The sequence below is a fragment of the Syngnathoides biaculeatus genome, chromosome 20 (genome assembly GCF_019802595.1).
Source record: "Syngnathoides biaculeatus isolate LvHL_M chromosome 20, ASM1980259v1, whole genome shotgun sequence".
NCBI classification, from domain to species: domain Eukaryota; kingdom Metazoa; phylum Chordata; class Actinopteri; order Syngnathiformes; family Syngnathidae; genus Syngnathoides; species Syngnathoides biaculeatus.
The window spans coordinates 12,863,217-12,884,121 of NC_084659.1; the positions used below are offsets into that span (position 1 = coordinate 12,863,217).

The 20,905-nt window shown below is 44.1% G+C and overlaps 3 protein-coding genes across 7 annotated transcripts; 1 reads left to right on the plus strand and 2 right to left on the minus strand.

The window, feature by feature from the left end:
- Positions 1-1,733: 1,733 nt before the first annotated feature.
- tm7sf3 (transmembrane 7 superfamily member 3) lies at positions 1,734-11,849 on the minus strand. Its single transcript, XM_061806767.1, has 12 exons — positions 11,599-11,849; positions 9,164-9,318; positions 7,053-7,203; positions 6,662-6,782; positions 4,807-4,978; positions 4,556-4,733; positions 4,394-4,480; positions 3,303-3,383; positions 3,070-3,222; positions 2,298-2,398; positions 2,061-2,223; positions 1,734-1,987 (listed from the first exon to the last, which is right to left on the minus strand). The coding sequence occupies exons 1-12, from the start codon at positions 11,666-11,668 to the stop codon at positions 1,734-1,736; spliced, it is 1,686 nt and encodes a 561-aa protein (XP_061662751.1). The 5' UTR covers positions 11,669-11,849.
- A 725-nt stretch (positions 11,850-12,574) lies between these two features.
- fgfr1op2 (FGFR1 oncogene partner 2) lies at positions 12,575-18,329 on the minus strand. 4 transcript variants are annotated; one of them, XM_061806769.1, is made up of 6 exons: positions 17,993-18,329; positions 15,994-16,130; positions 15,798-15,915; positions 15,589-15,731; positions 14,020-14,133; positions 12,575-13,952 (listed from the first exon to the last, which is right to left on the minus strand). In XM_061806769.1, exons 1-6 carry the CDS (start codon positions 18,069-18,071, stop codon positions 13,815-13,817), a joined length of 729 nt encoding a protein of 242 aa, XP_061662753.1. In that variant the 5' UTR covers positions 18,072-18,329; the 3' UTR covers positions 12,575-13,814. The 4 variants fall into 4 exon arrangements, with proteins under 4 accessions (XP_061662753.1, XP_061662754.1, XP_061662755.1 ...); XM_061806770.1 differs by lacking the exon at positions 17,993-18,329 and adding an exon at positions 17,179-17,313; XM_061806771.1 differs by lacking the exon at positions 17,993-18,329 and adding an exon at positions 16,932-17,063.
- Positions 15,624-19,385, plus strand: med21 (mediator complex subunit 21). Of its 2 annotated transcripts, none has more exons than XM_061806773.1 (5): positions 15,624-15,752; positions 17,140-17,245; positions 17,323-17,437; positions 18,357-18,457; positions 18,873-19,385. In XM_061806773.1, exons 2-5 carry the CDS (start codon positions 17,204-17,206, stop codon positions 19,050-19,052), a joined length of 438 nt encoding a protein of 145 aa, XP_061662757.1. In that variant the 5' UTR covers positions 15,624-15,752; positions 17,140-17,203; the 3' UTR covers positions 19,053-19,385. The 2 variants fall into 2 exon arrangements, with proteins under 2 accessions (XP_061662757.1, XP_061662756.1); XM_061806772.1 differs by lacking the exon at positions 15,624-15,752 and adding an exon at positions 15,763-15,893.
- The last annotated feature ends 1,520 nt before the right edge of the window (positions 19,386-20,905 follow it).

Genomic DNA, 20,905 nt, shown 5'->3' on the forward strand with positions numbered 1-20,905 from the left:
GGCAGCATTGTCGGGGTTTTGATGATAAGGGGGCTGTACTTGAGGGGGGGGGTGATTGGTCGAATTGATGCCACGCCCTTACTTTTACACCAATCAGGAGAGCGGTGTGATGCAGCTGGGAGGAGTTCGAGTGGAACATAACAAGGTAAATGGAGACAGGTGCGATGGTATTTATTTTTGTCCGTTAAAAAAATGGCATTTATGAAACCGTGAAAATGTCAGTATAATCATTTTAATAACCTGTGGAACTTTTTTTTGTCGACAGCTGAAGGCACATCATACCCATCCTCATCAAGGTGAGCATATACTGTACTAATGAATGTTTATTCTTTTTCCCATGCTTCAAAAATAATATTTGATTCTCTCCAGTTCTTCCCAGTACCATCATTAAAATCCAGTAGTGTTCTTTTCAGTTAAATGAAAATCTATTGCAGATAAGTTACATCAAAAAAAATAATAATCTTCACCCATTCATGGGCGTGGTGGCAATTTTTTGCGGTATTGTCTCCTAACATGCCACAATCAAGGAAATAACACTTCTTTTTTGTTTATGGTCAAATTATAGGATAACTTTACTAATTTATGATCTCGTCCCAAAAATCTAACTGCTAACTTTGACCGATGAGTTATCCTCTCCTGATCCCAAATTATGGCTTCAGATTAAAACACTTAGTTTGATATACTGAAGGATATAATGCGTGAAAATCATGATGTCCCAAAAATGGGACGCTGTCCACAAATGGGTTAACCTAAATCTTTGAAAATGAACAGCTCGAAAAGATGAAAATCAAATTCAGTGAGTATCAATCACCACTAGAGGGAGCCCACGTAGTAGCAGTCGTACTACTTCCGTACGAGTAACCCAGTGAAATCAAATATTACAACTAATCGTGGGACAAAAAAATGACTGGACACATTTTGACAATTTATTAACATGAGAACAATTAGAATGAAAAAATAATATAATTTTTGAACATCATGGTACCTGGTCAATAAGGTCAGTACAAGCCAGAGGGCCCATCAGTTGTTTTCAGCGGCTCAAAAGTCTTGAAACTGACAAAAATGATGGCACAACAGTGCATAGACTATTAAGTGCTGTAATCACAACATTTTTTTAATATATAATTTCCATTCTCATATGAAGAATGAAAAATTCTGTGAGTTCAAAGGACAAACTGCTTTGGAGTGAAATTCATTTTCCCAAAGGATTTCAAGTCAAGGCACTTGAAGTCATGATGTTGCATTAGTGGAAGAGTATTTAATAATTCTGCCTGCCACTATTATAAAATAACTATCTGTAAAATAAATCATTTTTGGAGCAATTAACTAAAACTGGGAATCACTTTCTTTGGGAACAAGCGAAGACGCCAGTCAAAATAAGCTGCGGGTTCAACGTATAAAAAGAGTCTTTATTGACCATCCGTTGTCAGTTTTGTGTTCTTCACTGACCTTAATAGTGGGAGCTGAATATTAAAAACAATAATAATCTCTGGGGCATCATCACAGTTTTTAAATAGTTCAGCCAGTTTGGAAACCTTGCAAAGACTGCTGCTGGAAAACGTGTGCCATTGTGGTTTAGTGCAAACTGGAAAGTGCAGTGACAAAAGCATAAAAAGTTAACCGTCGTTATTATTAATTATAAAAAAAAATGAACTAAACAATCTCGTGTCAAGTTTCTTTCAGTTCTTGTTGGATTATTACGAGGTGGGGGGTGGGAACCAGTCCGCCGGGCTCTACAGCAGCAGCGGCGTGTGCTCTCCGGCCGGCTCCATCCGCCTGGTGAGCTGCCGGGCTCGGGCCAGGAGGCGGTTGGGCAGCGGCGGGAAGTGGTGGCTCGGGTCAAGGACGTTGGTCTTGCGCCGTTCGCGCTCCTGCAGCCACATGAGGTACGGGCTGGGCGGGAAGAAGGGCCGCGATCGCTCCCGGTACAGCTGCAGGACGATGCCCGCGGCTCCCAGCACCACCCACACTGTAATCATGACGTAGTCTGGACCGGAGACCGGGTACGGTTAAAAACCGGACGGCGGGCCTTTCGGTTTCTCTGAGATCTGTGAGCTCACCGATGGTTTGGAACGGGACGTCGGTGAAGGCGGCGTTGAAGTTGTTGTTCAGGAAGCGCTTGAGGACGTTGAGGGCGATGTAGGAAAGGCTGGTGTAGACGTAGCCGTTCACCGCCAGGACGACGGCGTACCCGCCGATGACGCCGCAGGTTGCGATGTTGCCCTGACGGGAGGACACAGAAAGCTAAGTCGCTCGAACCCCGCGGTTGGGGGGTGACGGCATCGCCGCCGAGTCACCTCTCTGGGCCAACGCATGAAGAAGATCGGGACGATGATCATGATGCTGCAGAACGTCACCCAGAAGACGGCGTCGGACCGCCTGAACACGTCCAGGTCACCTGGCGGACGACCAAACGTTGGATTCAGAAGGAAAAACCCTGAGATGATGATTTTTTTTTTCTGCTTTGACTTGCGAGCAAAATACCTCACGCACCTGGATATGAGCCTCACTCATTACATTTGTAAAGGAAATACCATTTGGTACAGACATACGCCGCAGCTGTGTAAAAGCCACAAGTGTCCAGATTGAAACAAGATATTTACAAAGAAAAACAGTACACAGAGAATTTAACGATAGCGATTTCTAACGGCCACGAGGGGGCACTCGAGCGGGACCGGTGGAATATATGTGCCGAGGAAGTGACTTTTTACCGGCCCTGTTAGCGTTGTGCTAGCGTGTTGCTGCTGTGTTACTGGCATGTCTCGGGGACATTTACTGGTAGGTTTTATTTTTACCGGCCCTGTTAGCGCTAACGTTAAATTCTTTGTGTACCGTCTTTCTTTGGGCACTTGTGGCTTTTACACAGCTGCAGCTTATGTATGTATCAAATCATATTTCCTTTACAAATGCACTTGGTTCACTGTAGGCCGGGTATTAGGGTATACATCTTTATCTTTTGCAAAGTACAACTATTATGACTGCAGCTTATGAAGAATAACTTGGGACTATCTTTTACTGTATGTTTGTATAAAGCATGAATGGTGAATATAAAAACAAAAAATTGCTCACCAAGCGGCGTAAAAAGGACCGTGGAGGCGACGAGGAAGCCGAGCATCAGGCCGACCACCACTACGCACGCCATGATCGAGCCGGAGCGCCACCAGCTCATCACCACGAGGACTCCGCCCACCACGCCGATCACCGTCGACACGGCCAGACGGACTTGGAAAAGCGGCAGGTCCGAATGTTGGCAATATGTCGACGAGAGTTTTGAAGTTTGGAAGAAGACTGAAAGGACTCACTGTCATAATCCAGTCCCGTGGTCCTGGTGACGAGCACGAAGAAGAAGAAGGCGGAAAAACTGAAGCCCATGCAAAACAACTCTGAAAGAAAAACACAAAGTCCCGAGTTGAGATCGGCGATATCCCGCGACGGACTTTTCGAAAAAGTCACACTCGAGACAAGTGGATGGATCGTCACGGGTTCGATTTGGATGCGATTCTGCATCACATGCAGCGGACCGCATGAGAGACTAACGATATTACACAGAGGAAACGACGGCGAGTCATCACCGCTTCCTGCACGTGTGGGGGAAATCACTTATCAACAAACGGCGATGGCGGTTGAAGCGGTTACCATGGTGATGCTACCACGCTGACTTGTTAAATTCCGGTGTATGTACCAGATGGAAGGCATTTTCAACAGTTGTGGCTTTATGAGTTCTTTACCGTTCATTTTTGGGGATCCGACTGGAATTTATGCAAACTGTGAGCGTGAGTGCAAACGCTATTTGTTGTGTCGGGATTATGTATCAATCCAATGTACCACCATAACCATAATAAATCCGTTTCCGACTGGGTGAAGAGTTAAGTATTTGGCGCGCGTGAAAACCTCAAGACCGCTGTGTGTATTTTGTGGGAAACGGATGTTAACTGCAGCTAATCACAGTGGAGAGGAACGCGTACAATTGTTTTTTTTTTTTTTGTGTGTCTGGGGGGGGGGGGGGTGTCATTGTAGCACGGTGGATAATCAGGTAAAGCATTGGCCTCACAGTTCTGAGGACCCGGGTTCGATCCTGGACCTGCCTGTGTGGAGTTTGCATGTTCTCCCCGTGCCTGCGTGGGTTTCCTCCGGCCGCTCCGGTTTCCTCCCACATCCCAAAAACATGCAACATTTATTTGGACGCTCTAAATTGCCCCTAGGTGTGATTGTGAATCCGACTGTGTGCCCTGCGATTGGCTGGCGACCAGTTTAGGGTGTACCCCGCCTCCTGCCCGTTGACAGCCGGGATAGGCTCCAGCACTCCCCGCGACCCTCGTGAGGATAAGCGGCGAAGAAAATGGATCGACGGCTGGGTCATTGTATTCTCAAATCAAGCAGTGAGTGTGCTCACCACATTTGAAGAATCGGTGCCCAAAGAAGCAGACGAACAGACCTGCCAAGCCGCCGATAGTGAAAAAAACCTGTGTGGTTATCTTTCCTGAAAAGACAGAAAAAAAATGTATCGTATATTTAAAAAAACCACACAAGTGGCAAAAAGGTTTTTAACTCTCACCCAGCGTTTGACAGCGGTCCAGCTTCGAGGTGAAGCTGCAGCTGTACGTGTGGACCGGGACGTAAGAGGCCGACGTGTTGAGGACGGGGTCCCGCACGATGACGGAGTAGACGACGCCCTGGCCGGGGATGGAACTGAACATCACCGTGCTCATTTCCATCGAGGACAGCGTCATAATCTGCAGCCGACAAAAAGTGGAGTTCCATATCTGCTTTTTTTTTTTTTTCCCCATTGAGCGTTGGGTTTCGCACCAGTTTGCCGTTCTCCGTCATGCCCTCGACGTCAGCCACTTCCTGGACACCCCGGAAGAGGCTGCGCTCTGATAGGTCGTTCTCAGGCAGGAAGTACTGGTAGATGTCGTACTGAAGCCGCCAGCGCGTGTCGCTCCCCGTGGACGTGTCGCAGGACGGAGGACTGCTGCCCCTGGTGGACAAGTAGGAGGTGATCTTTGAGTACTGTCATGAAATGCAAGATTTTTAGTATGTTATTAATGAAAAAAACGGCAGCTTGGTAGGCACCCATCCGTTTTTCGCCACAAAACATGATTTTGATGTATATGGCTTTTTGTAAATACCGGCATGAAAATCCTCTCAAGGGATTTGTTTTAGATTAGAAGCAGGAAGTGACGTTAGTAGCAGACGCCCACTCAGGCAGTCTCGTGTGTTGATACTAGTTTTACCACAGGGAAGGTAGCTCGTTGTTCCTTCGTGTTAGCCAAAATGCCGGCTCGTATTGCTCGAACGCTCGGGAGGATGGATTCGCTCTTCACGCTTCTCTAAAAGATCCGGTTCGTCGTGAAAAATGGATTGCATGGGTGCAAGGGACGAGAGTTTTGGGTTCCAAATGACAGGTAGGTGTGTATACAGCTACTAAAAAACACAATAGTTTGGGGGGGACGTAATCTGTAAATCAGGGGTGCTAAATGTGCCGATGTGCGCACCGGAAGGCTTCCGTGCAGCAGCCGCAGGCCTTGTGGATCACCGCCGACCTTGTCGACAAAGCCGAGTTGGCCTTGTGGATCGCTACCGGCCTTGTCAACACGTCTTTGGCCGGGGTGGCTTGTCGTGGCGTCGGGCCGCGGTGGCTCATCTCCACCGCAGAGGTGGATCGTATGGGGAGGCGGTTTGGCCGCATGCAGTATGGCCGTGATCCGCATATCATCAAAGTATGGCTCGAAACGATCGGGTAATATTGCCCCGGTCATTTCACTCGCTTGTGAGATATTCTCTTCTTTGAAAAGAGCTTCCGTGTCTGAAGGGGCGTGTCCCAAAGTAGGGGCCACAGCGTGTTTTCAATGGCAAATGTTCGGGGTGATGTCACAGGCAGTAGTTGCAGCCAATATGGCGACCACTTGGATGTTGAATGAGACTTCCGCAACTTTGCGCATGGATGACGTGCTCTCCGCTCATATTTTTTTGCATAGACATTGAAGTGAATAATATTGTAATTTTCATTACAATATCTATTTTAGAATGTTTGTCGGCATGACATATGGGCTTTAACCTCGGCGTTGGGCGCAATCGTCATAAGTCCTCACAAGTTCCAATACTTTTGACAAGTACGCGTCGGCTTAAGAGTGATAAAACGGACAAGTGTTGACAAAAGCGTATCACTAATCTTTAAAAATGCTCATCATGTGAAGAGCGTCTTGTTTTTCTTGATTATCGCCACATTTAACGTCACGTTATCGGTCCCGAGTCACGGTCGGTGACGAGCCGAAACCGCCATTTGTCGCGCGTGCTTTCTGCCATTAAAACGGCATCAGGGCGCGATGGCCGAGGAGAGAATAATTGCGAGTATTGACAGTGCGACAGAACAACCCGGCATTGTGCTCCTTGCGCCCCCGCGAGCAGCGCGCAAGCCAACGGGAGGGCGAGGAGGAAACGATTTCATAAGAGAATCAGTCGACCGTGTCTACTTGGTGACAGTTAACAGAGATTCCTGAGAAAGCGGAGCGAGTACTACCGGCTGAATCAGTTAAGGCGCTAGAGGAGGGAGGGAAGGGAGCGACTGAGCACGAGACCATTAGAGGGGGGAAAAAAATGGCATAACTGCATAACATGACGCACACGGCTGAGCCTGCTGGACAGGAAACGGCTCGTGTACCTCTCATAGCCAAGGTTGGCCGGCGCAAACTGGATGGTGGTCTCGAAGAGGTTGTAGCGCAGGTAGACGTTGGGGTCCACGTTCAGGTTGAACTCTGTGTTGCAACCGCCGGGCACCGGGTCTGAAGAGGGATTCGCACGTCAGGATGACTTGCACCAAGGGAGGCGGGCGCGTGATCGCCAAACACCCGTCGGACAACGTTTGGAGCTTCCTCCTCTCAAATAATAAAAAAAAATAAATAAATGACACATTTTGTTGACGAAAGCTCTTCGGCCTTGATTCCGCAGAAACACCAACATGCAACTTCCTCACGTCTTATGCAACTCAACTATTTATTTATTTTTTTTTAGTTTCCCGACACGACAGTGAAAAAAGAAAGTTGACGACGTACCCGTGCTGGAGAAAGGGAGGATGACTCCCGTGGCCGTGACGGCGCTTCCGTCGGCGGAGAACAGGAACAGAGTGAAGGACGTCTGTCCCGGCAGGAGAGGTAATAGGAGGCCCGGGTCCGATGCCGTCGAGGAGAGCCCGAACGCCGGGGTCTAAAAATAAAGAACACTGGATATTAGTTGGCGGCACAGCAGCCGATGTGATGTGACATCATAATTTTTTGATATTAATGCGCAATTACAGAGGGGGGAAAAAATTAAACTGTAAACAAAACAAGGTAAATGAGTTATACAAAAGGACAAAAATAACAGCACCACATCAAAGGAGTATTAATTTGTTCCATCAGAATCAGGATTTTGTGCATCCCTGCTGACAATCCAGTCATCTGATTTAAAAAAAAAAAAAAGAATGGAATATGCCACCCTATTTTTTTCTGCCCTCGCTAGAATTTTTTCACTGTTAGCTAAATCAGAGTCATGCGCCGATTGTCAAATTTGTCGGAAACGCATGTGCGGTGCATTGATCTTCTGTAATATATACATAATCTAATTACGTGAATAATCGCACTGAAGGCTTCCGCAAATGACGTGAGCCTTTTTGTCCAAGTTAACTCACCATAGCGTGAATTTTGTATAATACAAGACGAAATGTTTCACATTTTTACAATTTGCACAGAAATGTCGCCCCAAAAAAGTGCTGCTCCACCACTATCTGCACCAAAATAATCCGAATGTATAAAAAAAAGAAAAATAGGTTACCATAATTCCCGGCCTACAGAGCGCACCTGGTTACAAGCCTCACCGAGCAAATTTGTTAAGGAAATAGCATTTGTGCAGCTGTGTAAAAGCCGCAAGGGCCCACATTAAACCCCACATTGAAAAATGAGACATTTAAAAAGAAAGACGGTACAAAGAGTTTGTTAGCGTGGCGCTAACGCTAGCGAAGCACTAACGCTAGTACCACGCTAGCGCTAACAGGGCTGTTGAAAATAAAACATACCGGTAAATATCACAGAGACACGCCAGTAACACAGCAGCAACACACGCTAACGCGAGTGCAGCACTAACAGGGCCGGTAAAAATCACTTCCTCAGCACATATATTCCACCTTTTCCGCTCTAGTGCCCCTTGCGCCCGTTAGAAAAAAAATTACAAATTAGCCGCATCACCGCAGAAACCGCAGGGTTGAAAGCGTGTGAGAAAAGGAAAATTAAAATATAATATATTGTCCAAGATAAAGTGCGCTGACTGCGACTTTATGCGGCCAGCCTGGGGGCGCTTCGCTCGCCCACAATCTCGTCTTTGTGCGGATGCTGTCTTTGTTTGGGCAGCGCCGCAATGGCCGGGAAATGCCCATTCGATCCGGTTTTCGCTGAAGGTATCCGACGCGCCGCAGACGTGCTGAGTGGTTAGAAGTCACAAGAGGGGAGAAGGGAAAAAAAAAAAAAAAAAAAGTCCCGAGTGGTGTTTATTTATTTATTTATTTTTTTTAACTCTGACCAGAATTTAAATTAGTGTGGCACATAAAGAAAACAGTTGATCTTATTTAATATTAATTTGAAATAAGAATCACGGAATATATTTTAAGGAAAACGTCTTTCTTTTTGAGGTCCTTCGCGCAACCCCGACCTTCATGTGCGTCAACGCGCCCCCCCACCCCCACCCCCCGTGGCAAATTCTCATACATTTTGTTTTCCTTCTGCCTCCTAAATAAATGGGAGCAGTTCTGGGATTGACACGGGCCAGTACCCTTTCGGACCCTCCTCACGACCCCCTGCACTGTTCATCATCTGCGAGAGGATGGAAGAGTCGTGCCCAGTCATTTTTCGACGCTACAAAAATAGCCATGAACGTTGATGTGCGTTCCCACTGCTGGTTACGTAGACAGATTATGGATTATGAAAATCATACCCAGGACCCAAAGAGAGAAATGTGACATCGTAAAGAAAGGACAACAATGGAGGAAGACATGCAGCGCAGTTCTTTCTTTTTTCTCAGCATGTGAACGTTTGTTACGAGAAGAAGACGGCCTTTGTTTGACAAAAAGCCCATGTGCTCTCACAGTGGACCCAGCCGGGAGGGGAAAAACGCAAGAACCCGGTCGGCGCCTTACGGTGCTGTAGGAGAGCGTGACGTTATGCTGCTGCGTGTGGAACTGCACAGTGGCGAACGCGACCTCCGCGGGGATCCTGGTGGCCACGGCCTGCACAGTCTCATTCCCCGACACGCTGATGTTCTGGAAGGCTCCCGAGAGGAAAACCACACGGTCTGTCACAAGGGAGACGGTCCGACTCATTAGCACAAAAAATAACATTGTCCACCGTGCGCGGGTTATCCAACGACGGGCATTTTCAGAGGAACCAACATGAAGGCTTATGACTTGTAGCTGTGAGAAATGAGACTACAAAGTGTCAGTCTAGACGTGACGGTGGTAAAATAAAGGCTGCGAACGTCATGTGTCCCTGCAAGGCCAGATGACCCAAATGAGCCGATTTGTGCAGCCGGTCGTTTGGTTGACTCCACGTCTTACAATGAGTTGTTTTCACTGACGTCACAATTTATTGCTGCATTACGCATACACCACTGCGTGCCACCATTTAACCTCTCTACCTAACACCTATGAGTGTGGAAGTCTCCGGAATGCTCTCGTTACTGTTTTTGTATTCCACGGCATCTCGGGACTCGAGTACACACTTGTCGCCAATTAGCAAAAGCTTTTTCCAGAGTTGCTCATCGCTAGCTTTTCAAAGCCTCGCGATCCGGTACACAAGTCCGGCTGCGTGAGCGGGGACCTCGTCTGACGCTTCCGACAAAAGACTTTGGACGTTCTGCGGCCCTGTGCTTCACCGAGACTTAGCTTTGTGGACGACTGCCCGACGCTGCTATCACGTTGCCCGGTCTCAACCTCCATCGTGCTGATGTCGCCGAGCTAAGCTCACAAGCTTAATCGATACTCTTTTCAGAAGGCCAACATTACAGTTAAGATCCTTTTTTGTTAGTCGCTTGAAAGATTTGAGAATTTTGTGAAATACTGGATTTGTTTATTCATTTGTCTTTCTGCCATTGTCATGAAATCTTAAACAAATAAAGATTTTGCTTTGCTTGTGGTGAAATAATATACAGGTTTTACTTTTTGGGGAAAAAAAAAAAAAGTTTGCCTCTATTAAAAAAAATCTTTCGTTTTCCACGTTAGCAAGTGCTCCTCCTTCGTGATTTCTGTCACATAGAGTAAAAGATTAAGGGCACAATAGTGCGTCTTTTTGATGCAGTCCTGAGTCCCGTGATGTGTGTATGCCAGGTAGCCTAGTTGTCACTCTGGGCTTGATGTGCTGCCGGTCGCGTCATCAATAAATGCGGTTAGAAACATCATGTCGTCCACCTTGCACATGCATGAGTAACGGGAGCTCAGGGATGGAAAATAGCGGGTGACGTCACGTGAAAACAACTCATAACGTGAGAAGAAACGAGTTCCTTTGGGGTTGAATGAGGTAGAGATTGCGGTCGGCACAGTAAAATACGCCGTTAATTCCCTGTAATCACATCTCATTACATTTGCAGTTATTCTAAGGCCAGTGAGCCAGCAAAACTAAGGGAAAAGCTTTTTAATTTAGTATACACAGCAGACTTTGCTGATCACTTGAGCAGAATTGCGTCTGTTTCATCCATGTCAATTATAACCGAGCAGTAACTGTCCTTCGACCTGATCACCCCACGGCTAAACTCTGAGTTGAGTCGGTGTCAAAGTTTACGAACTTGTTTATTTGACTTGATTCTTTGACAATGACTCGAACTGTATTTTTGTTTTTGCTAGAAGTGAAAAGTAACCTTGCAAAACGATCCAAATATATGAATGTGACAGATCAAACTCTCTCTCTGCTCAACTACATTTTCCCCCCTTTTCATTGAAGTAGAAGCACGTGAGTCATAAGAGTTTGTTTGCTGGGGGGGGGGGGACCATTAACCTACATGTACACCTGTTTATACCAAGATAGGAAAACAAGTTACTGTTCAAAAGTTTGAGGTCACTTTGAACTGTTTTCAATGAAGATCATGATCACTCAATCAAAATAATTGCCAGTCGCGACGCATTTTTAAAGTTACTTTTTTTTTTCTTTCAAAAACAAGGACATGTCTAAGTGACTTTCAAACCTTTTGAACTGGAGTAAATATTTATTATTTTTTGTATGGTGACTGACTGTTAAACTTTGTGCGTGTATATACAATATATATGAACATAGATCCCAATATTTGATTATATTTACTAGCTCTTTGATGTTAACGTTCATTCCTTGTTTGCATTATTCCCGAGAGAACTGTGCATGTTCACGTATTATTATTATTATTTTAGTGACTGTAGACATTAAGAAAATCCCATTTGTTATCCATTGTAATAAGCTAAGGTTACATGCTGATACGTTTTAAGGAAGTTGCATTTCGGTTTATTGACCGCTATTAGACCGAGACCATAATATTTAATGTTTAATAGCATAAATAGCTGAAAGCTATATAATAGCTGAGTACACTTTAGTTACTGTACTGTGTACTTACTTTCCTCCTGAGCTTGAACTTCGCATATTGTTGAACCCAGCATCAACAACCAGTAGATCCACCGAGACATTTTCTCCTTTAATCTAACTATAAAGCAAACATTTGACTAATAAGTCATTTGTAACCTCGACCTCGCCTATGTTTTGCTCGCGAAAACCCCCGCGGGAGAAGAAACAACATCCTTCTCCGACACTGTCTCTTCTATTCTCTTTTGATGGCTCTCTACGTCTTCGACCGCGCGGTCTGTGAACGCACCCCCACCCATGCGCGAGATTTACGAGGTCGCGCGATACCTCGCTCAGAAACGGCCACGACTTAGGTAACAAAACGAAAAGATGGTGAAAATATTTTACGTACTTCAATATTTACGGTAATTTTGCTGCGCTATGTATCGTTAATGTGAAATAATACATTGGGCATTCACATTTAAAGTACAAATCCTAAATACTTTTTTTTGATCGTCAAAATTAATCACGTGACTTTTGTTTACCTCGCCATATTGCCGGTCTAGCACAGCATTATTCAATGCTAAGTCAGTTGGAGATGACACGAAAATATGTCTTATAGCACGACACCCAGAGTCTTATCAGATACTGTTAGACATTTAGAAGGTGAAAATAAACAAAGGTACGTGGAAAAATTAGATAAACTCTGCATAGAGGACCCGTATTTAATGCCAAAGTCGATGTTTACGCCAAGAAGGAATTGGACTGTTAATTTGCTTTCATTTCGATTTAAACCTTTTTTCCCTTCAAATTCTTTACTATCCATCTATACATTTTCCGAGGCACTTATCCTCGCAAGGGGCAAAGGAGTGCTGGAGGCAAACCCAGCAATCTCCGGGCAGGAGGTGTGGTACAGCCTGAACCAGTTGCCAGACAATCACGGCGCACATATAAACCAACAACCATTCACACCTCAGGGCAATTTAAGAGTCTAAAATTAACCTACCCTCACAGGCATGGGAAAAATATGCAAACTCCAAAACAGCGAATGCTTTATTCGATAGTCATGTATTTATTCGAACTCACATTTTCCTTGATCACACACACTTTCAAGTTATTGCAAGTGCTGCAGGCTTTGCTCGCCACACTGGCAAACATAAAAGAAGCACCCCCCAAAAACAAAAAAAAAAACAAAAAAGAGAAAATCGATTGTTCAAATGCAATTCTCGAGGAAGGTTATACAGTATCTCAGGGGTCGGGAACCTTTTTGATTAGATATATTTTAATATTTTAAAGTAAATTTCAAAAGAGCCTTACAATATTTTCAAAACTAAATCCAGGTGTATTTGCGCATTTATGTAAGACCAACACTTTTAGAGTACAGTAAGTCTCTGAATTCTTGTAAATAACATTACTTATTGTTGCTAATCAATTTTGACAAAAGTACTTCTTACTATTAATGCAACTTCTTTGCTGATGACTTTATAATCTGTTTTGTACATCATTTAGCTTCATGCACGCGTTGAGCATTCCATCCGTTAATCGTGAATGTAATTCAATTTGACATGTCTTTTATTCGTATGATTATTTTGTCTTTATGCGAACTTGTCGAAATATTTATTGGCAGCATCAAGTATGTTCCTCACCATTGCTAAATTCCATTCACCTTGTTGGCTCCAAACAAGGATTAGCCGCTGACTATCTTGGACTCTTGAAAGCAGCTCTCGACGCGCTCTCTTCCTGCTGCCCCCGCGGGATATTTTGACGCAAACGTCGTATGGCGCGTGACAAAGTGGCGCTTTTATATTCGAGTATTTCACGGTTGCAATTTTGTCATTATAATTTAGACACGCCGCGGAACCTTTTCTCTCTCCACCAAGGCAAATTCCTTTGCCCATTCTTTCCAAAAACTGCAGTACTCATCTTTTTTTCTTTGAGCGATCTTTGTCAAAAGTGTTTCCACCATTTGTTCCACCTGCTAACGTAAACTGCCATATTGGACGGGAAACTACGGCTACCCTACTAGGACAAACTGTCACTGCCGCATTTGCGTTGCCTACGCAACAGAAATGACATGTACGGTATGTTGTTATGAGGGTTCCGCGAGCTTTATGCAACCATCATAAGAGCCAGATCCGGGTTGTGGGTCATAGGTTCCCGACCCCTGCAGTAGATGCACTGGCAGTTCAGGGGGGGTGAGTCCATGGAGGAAAAACTGGTGCATCCACAACACAATGTAGCGGACGCATAATGGTCAGTCCTGTCTCTACTCTAGCTGTTTTGTAGATTGTGTTCAGTGTTGGTCAACGGCGGCGAGAGCGACGTGTTCTCCGACGCGTCCTCTCTGTTCAGGATCAGGAATGCTTCGCGGCTGATTCCGAGCAGCTCTCTCAGTCCATTGTTCTCCAGCTGCCGCACAGAAACGTGACGACAGTGCGATTTTGGCTTCAGGAATAAACGGGTCAGTGGCTTTTACCTCCAGCCGTTTAATCCTCTCCTCATCTTCACACAGGCGCCCCTCGTCCACCTCTATCGCTTTCCTCATCACCGAGGCCATCTCGTTGATCTTGTCGGCGTGCGCTTGGAGTTCCTGTGAAGTGGAAATGAGACATGAGGGCGGTGGGTTGATTTCAGCATTTCAGTGACTCGAAGTGTGGTACGAGGGTTCCTTCTGGTGGTTGTCAAAAAAATGACTGCTTAAGTACTGTTTTGTTGTAACTCTTAGACAGCCACTGTCATGAAATGCATGATTTTTAATATGTTATTAATGAAAAAACGGAGGCCTTCATAGACCCATGCGTTTTTCACCACAAAATATGATTTTGACGTGTATAGCTTTTTGTAACTCCCGCCATAAAAATCCTCTTGAGGGATTTTTTTTTTCGAGAAGAAGCAGGAAGTGAGGTACAGGGCAGTAGCGCACTCAAGCGGACTCTTTTGTTTCTTAGTTTTACCTGTGGGAAGGTAGCTCTTTTTTCCTTCGTGTTCGCAAAAATGCCGGCGTGTTGCATTGCTGGATATTGCTCCAACACTCGGGAGGATGGATTTACCCTTCATAAGTTTCCAAGCGACCCGGTTTGTCGTAAAAAATAGATTGCACGGGTGCAAAGGATGAGAGCTTCGTGGGTTCCAAATGACTGTGTGTATACAGTTACTAAAAAAAAAAACAATAGTTGGGGGGGGGGGGGGACGGAATCCTTTCAGAACGTAACAAAACAGCCGCGTCTGTAAGTCAGAGGTGCTAAATGTGTTGATGTGTCCGTGTGCGCCGATCACGGCTTCGGCCGGGGTGGCTCATCTACGCCGCGTGCAGGTGAATCGGACGGGGAGGTGGTTTGGCCGTGATCCGCATATCATCTAAATATGGCTTGAAACAATAGGGTAATATTACCCCGTTCATTTCACTCGATTGTGAGATGTTCTCTCCGTGTCCCATAATAGGTGGGCGGACGTGCACGGCTTCGGCCGGGCTAGCTCATACAAACTGTTTGGGAGTCTGTTGTTAGTTCGAAGTGATCCGCATATCATCTAAATGTGCCTCGAAACGATAGGGTAATATTGCCCCGTTCATTTCACTCGGTTGTGAGATGTTCTCTTCTTCGAAAAGAGCTTCCGTGTCAGAAGGGGAGTGTTCGTCTCCCATAAGTAGAGTGCACCGCGTGTTTTCATTGGCGAATGTCCGGGTGACGTCACGGACGGAGGATGCAGCCAATATGGCGACCACTTGGATGTCCAATGACACTTCCGCAACTTTGCGCATGGAGGACGTGCTCTCCGTTCATATTTATTTTTTTGTGTAGACATTGAAGTGAACAATGTTATGTATTTTTCATTTCAATATCTATTTTAGAATGTTTATAGGGATGACGTGAGCTTTAAATTGAAGACATTTCCAGTTAATCTTTTTCAAACATCGATGCAGATGCATTTTTTTTTTTTTATTTGTGCTGTACATTTAAATGTATCTACAGTATTAATGTTCAAAAGTGTGTATGTCTTAACCTGTATGTACTGGTGCCAATTCCAGCCTCAAGATTTTACTGACCGTCGTGTGCTGCTCCTTCAGCTGGGTCACAATGTTGGGGTCATCCCTCTTCCTGGCCATGAGCAGTCGAAACATCTGCTCCTTGTATTTGTTCATTATGAGCCCCAGCGCAGACTGGTGTTCCTCCAGCGACGTCCGGAGCTCTGCCAAACGACGACCACGGGGTTAGTCAATTACCAGTGCGGCTTTACATTTTTACTCGCGAAAACCTTTGTTTTCCATCTGGAGAGCTCGAATTTGGCGATTTTCCTGTTGGATGCCCAGGATCAGACTGGATCGAGGCCGATGACGTGCGACCTGGTTTAGTGAGTCAATCTCTACTTGATACTGGTTAAAAAAAAAAAAAAAAAAGATGATGGCTCAACCTCTTAATGGACACATGATGTCCTCACCAAAACACCGTACCTGCTTCATGGAGTCCACTCGCTTATTCAGAAATGTTGTCTGCTCGATTAACATCTCTGCTGCCCGGTCATGGTTGCGGAGCCTTTCGACCAACGATTTTGCATCGGTCAGGACTTTCTCCAAAGTACAATTCATGTCTAAAGAGATATGTCATACCATTAGGAACCATGTATGACCTTTTATTAGATTTCAAGTCATCTACTGTATATCCCATTTAAACAGTCTATGTAGCCTCAATTATCGATCAGTACAGATTGTAATGAAACTAGCAACCTTTAAACAGCCTCTTAGAAAACCACCGCCATTGTTTATTCATAACAAAATAATTTTAACGCTTAAAACTTTTGTTGCACATTCATGCGATCTTCCTTTTTCTAAAAAATAAGGGTTAAAAATTAATGTTCACTTCACAAAAAAAAAAAAAAACCTCTCAGTGGGTAAAACTTTGTGGCTGTTTTGCACAATTGGGACACAATTTCAATATTTACTTTTGTAAATATGTGACGTTATTAAAAAAAATGTTTTCAACGTATATTTTCCATGCGTTTTCTTCATTGTTCATAATAATTAAAAAAAACACAAAAGGGTCGCGAGTGCCAGTGTGACTGCAGTACACCGTCAAGATAACCTAGGAAGACCGATGTATTAACGATAATCTACTACTAGACCAAGTAGAATCCAACACTTTATAGCTAATAAACAAGGTCGACATTACCTGGAGAGCTCAAAGAGCAAGACATTAGACCTTTAGCTTGGCTGCTACTTCCTGTTGATGTTTGGTAGCTAGCATTCGCAATAGCCATAGGCTAGTCCAGATAAATGAGAAAATGTGGCTCCCCGTTTTATTACAAATCGCTGCGTTCAAAATTCAGTCTCGTAGCTGGGCCGTAATATTGATGACAGGATTTATAAAGGATAATAGTCTATCACAACTCTACCGTGGAATCTTTTTCAGACTTAAATGGCAGCACGAAGATCTCGTGAAATCTCGCGTGGTTACAAATAAGACTCACAAAGCGAGAAGTTGATGACGAAATCTAAAATTAGGCAAAATATTTCTACGGTGTTTAAAACTTTACTTTTTAAGTAATTAGTATAATAAAGTTCATTATATTTAATTTTCTTGTTGCAATATCTGAACCACAGGGTGGCACCACTGACTCGAACACGTTTTGTTTTGCTCACCATTTAATGAAGAAGAGAGGAGAAAATGGCGGATAGGCTAACACAGCTGCAAGATGCTGTCAATTCGGTATGCTATTGCTGAGGATCAAAACATTATATTGATACATAAGTCAGTTTGAAATTGTCTAATCTGTTTTTTTATAGCTTGCAGATCAGTTTTGTAACGCCATCGGGGTCCTTCAACAGTGTGCTCCGCCTGCTTCCTTCAGTAACATTCACACGTCGATTAACAGCGATCAGCCGGCAAACCAAACTGAAGGTGCTCTATTTATGATTTCTAAAAGGTCTTCTTCTATTCATAATCTCTGCATTTGTAAGTATGGGGATAACAGTGACTAACTTAAAACAACAACAACTAAAAAAGATTTAGTGCTTGTAGTGGAATTTATCACAGTGACAGGTTTCTTTGCAGGTATCAGAAGGCATTATGAACAGATGAGGGTAAACAAAAAAAAAAACTGTGGTGAAAATAAAAGTATTAAATCAACTCATTAATTGAAACATACACCAGTCCATTAATTAAAAAACGGTAAGACTTAATAATGTTAATAACCCGTTTTGATAAATTGGCAAAATTGACACATTGGAGAGAAAAAATGCACACTATCTCTAAAATCTCCATCAACTTTCATAGTGTTCGTACTGAGATTTAAAAATAAACTGCAAAACTTGTGAAATGACTAACACCAACAAAACAGCTAAATTAGCCCATAATAAACAAATTATGCGTTCATCGAAGATGACACGCTGTGGCGACCCCCCACCCCCTCCAAAGGAGAAGAAGAAGTAGAAGAATTGAAAAAATACACCTTACCTTTTTTTTTCTTCAAATTAGACAGAAATGAAGAAAAAAAACAATGCTGGTTGATTTTAGGTTGGCAGAACACATTCATGTTGCTGCCCTTTTTTCCCCATTGTCAAAAGATGTACACGGTGTTTGAAGTGGAAAAAGTACTCTTTTAAACTTAGAGATACTCTTAAAGTATCTCATTTCAAACGGAGGGAGTAGTAGAAAATACTTAGTAACAAAGTATGTCTAATTTACTTCCCACCACTGACGGTTATAAATAATGAAGTTTACTGTACTATAATGCCAGCTAGTTAATTTTAGATGTTATCTCGTTGCGTTTCCAAGTTAACGTGAATTAAACAAATCATTGTCATATTATACTTTTTAGAATACGCTCAGCTGTTTGCAGCCCTGATTGCCAGGACAGCCAAAGATGTGGATGTGCTAATCGACTCTTTGCCGAGCGAGGAGTCCACGGCAGCTCTGCAGGTCGGAGTTAATCCTTTAGTTTACCATGTGACATCACCTCATCATAAAAAGTTCCAAGGCCCTTTGTTTAAGAAGAAGGCCGTCTATAAATAGACTATCTTACATGGTAAATTTCCAACATAGAAAATTCACATTTTCACAAGCTTAGGACTAGACGTCATGTAAAATGAAGTAACTTAAATCAATGTCCGAACCCATCACATGTTCAGAGATCTGATCATTTCATGCTTAACTGAGGTTTTTTTTTTTTCTTTTTTCTTTTTTTAAATGTACTTCCTGCAATCCTCACACATGACCTCATGTTTTACTTTCTGCTCACGTTAAATTTGCCCATTTTTGCGGCACACACCCAAATCCCTGTGCACACAAACCGCCCGGAAGATTGCGACACTATTGTGCTCCTCCTCCTCATCAGGCGGCCAGCCTGCGGCAGCTGGAGGAGGAGAACCACGAGGCCGCGGCCCGTCTGAAGGAGGTGGTCACCCGCGGCGACATGCTGCTGGAGAAGATCCAGAGCGCCCTGGCCGACATTGCCCAGTCTCAGCTTCGCACCCGCAACGGTGCCGCCAGCCAGCCTTCACCCGCTGAATCCTGACCTGCCCTAAACAGCCCCGTTTCATATCATTGCTGATCTTTTTTTTTTTTTTATTTATAACACTCAGCTGTCAGCCTCGAAACCCACGCTGGATCTGTCTGTCGGGTGAACGAAAGCCATATTTTGAACCACTTCACACTGGTAGATGAACTCAAATGTTTACTTGGGGAAAACAGTATTGCCTGGCTGCAGTCCTTTTTTGTATATTTTGTATGTTGATTTTGTAAATATTTACGACCAGAGCACTGATTTATAAATAAGCTTGGTCTAATTCAATGCTCAAATGGGCGTTTTTGTCAAATACAGATTGAATAAACAATTTTGTTTACCCACAAACAATGGCAGGATATTTATTGTTGGAAGTGTGTGCTCACAGGCAATGCAAAAATAGGAAGTTAGTGGCATTTATTTAAGCACATTTCCCAATTTTTTAATGTTTCTTAAAGGGAAAATCCAGTGCTTTGCATGAATATATACAATAGGTAATGTAGTATGTACTCTATTTTGACAATGTGATGTTAAATCCTCTCTCATTTAATAGTGTTTTGAGATGATTTTTATCTACAATTACGAATTTTCAGGGGTGCTGCCATTTTCACGAGTCACATGACTTACGTGCGCGGATGTGACTTGTACCGTGCGGCAACAAAGGCTCGATTACATTGTGCCCAGTGCTGATTTCTTGGATTTATCCTCATCTGATGGAAGAAATAGCAGTATAGGTTGATCGGGAAGACGGAGGAATACTTCCATACATATTTGAACCTGTGGATGTAAATAATGTTGAATATTCAGATGGTTCTTCGGGCGGAATGACGCCGAAGTCTGACTACTTCGAGGCCTACAAGCGGGACGTAAGTGCGTAAACAAAGGCCCCGGAGCTCCATGACTGGGAGACGCCGATGGTTCTTTGGTCGTGAATGACCCAGAGTCTGACGAGCGAGCTCCGGCAGCGGGCCACGAGCCCTGCTTCGGCGGCAGCCTTTAGCCGGGCTTCAGATGCCGAAGCTCGTCAGACTTCACGTTATTCCCGTCCGAAGAACAATCCGCGTCTTTGTTTACGCACTTATGTCCCGCGTGCAGGCTTCCGGGTAGTCAGACTCGCCCGAAGAACCATCTGAATATTCAACATTAATTCCAGCCACAGGTTCATATCTGTATGGAAGTATTCCTCCGTCTTCTCGATCAACCGGTACTGCTATTTCTTCATCAGATGGGGATAAATCTGAGAAATCAGCGCTGGGCATAAATGGTGTCCCATGTAATCGAGCCTTTGTTGCTGCACGGTACATGTCACAACTGCACATGTAGGTCATGTGACTCGCGAAAATGGCAGCGCCCCTGAAAATTTGTAATTGTTGATAAAAATCTTCTCAAAACGCTATTAAATGAGGGAGGATTTAACATCACATTGTCAAAATAGGCTCCATATTACATGACCTATTGGATACATTGTTCATGCAAACCAGTGGATTTCCCCTTTAAGCAGTGCATAAATAGCACATGTCAAGATGGAAACCAGACGAGTGATGCAGATCATGTTTGGGGCACCTCAACTCCAAGGCCACCGAGTTTATTGGTCCCAAAAAAAAAAAACCCCTAAAAATAGAAACCACGTCACAGCCCAGTGGGCAATGTTGATGTGAGACTCATTTGAGGGGGAAAAAATAAAACCCTTGTGTTGAGCACCGCACCCATAAAAAAAAAAAAAAAGTGTTCAGACGTCACACCCACATCTACACTCTCAGACATGATGACTCTTTTATTAAAAAAGGAATGAAGTTGACCATATATGGAGACTTTCACAAAACTTTTCATAACTTCTCCCCAGCTACGTCAGTTGCACATTTGCC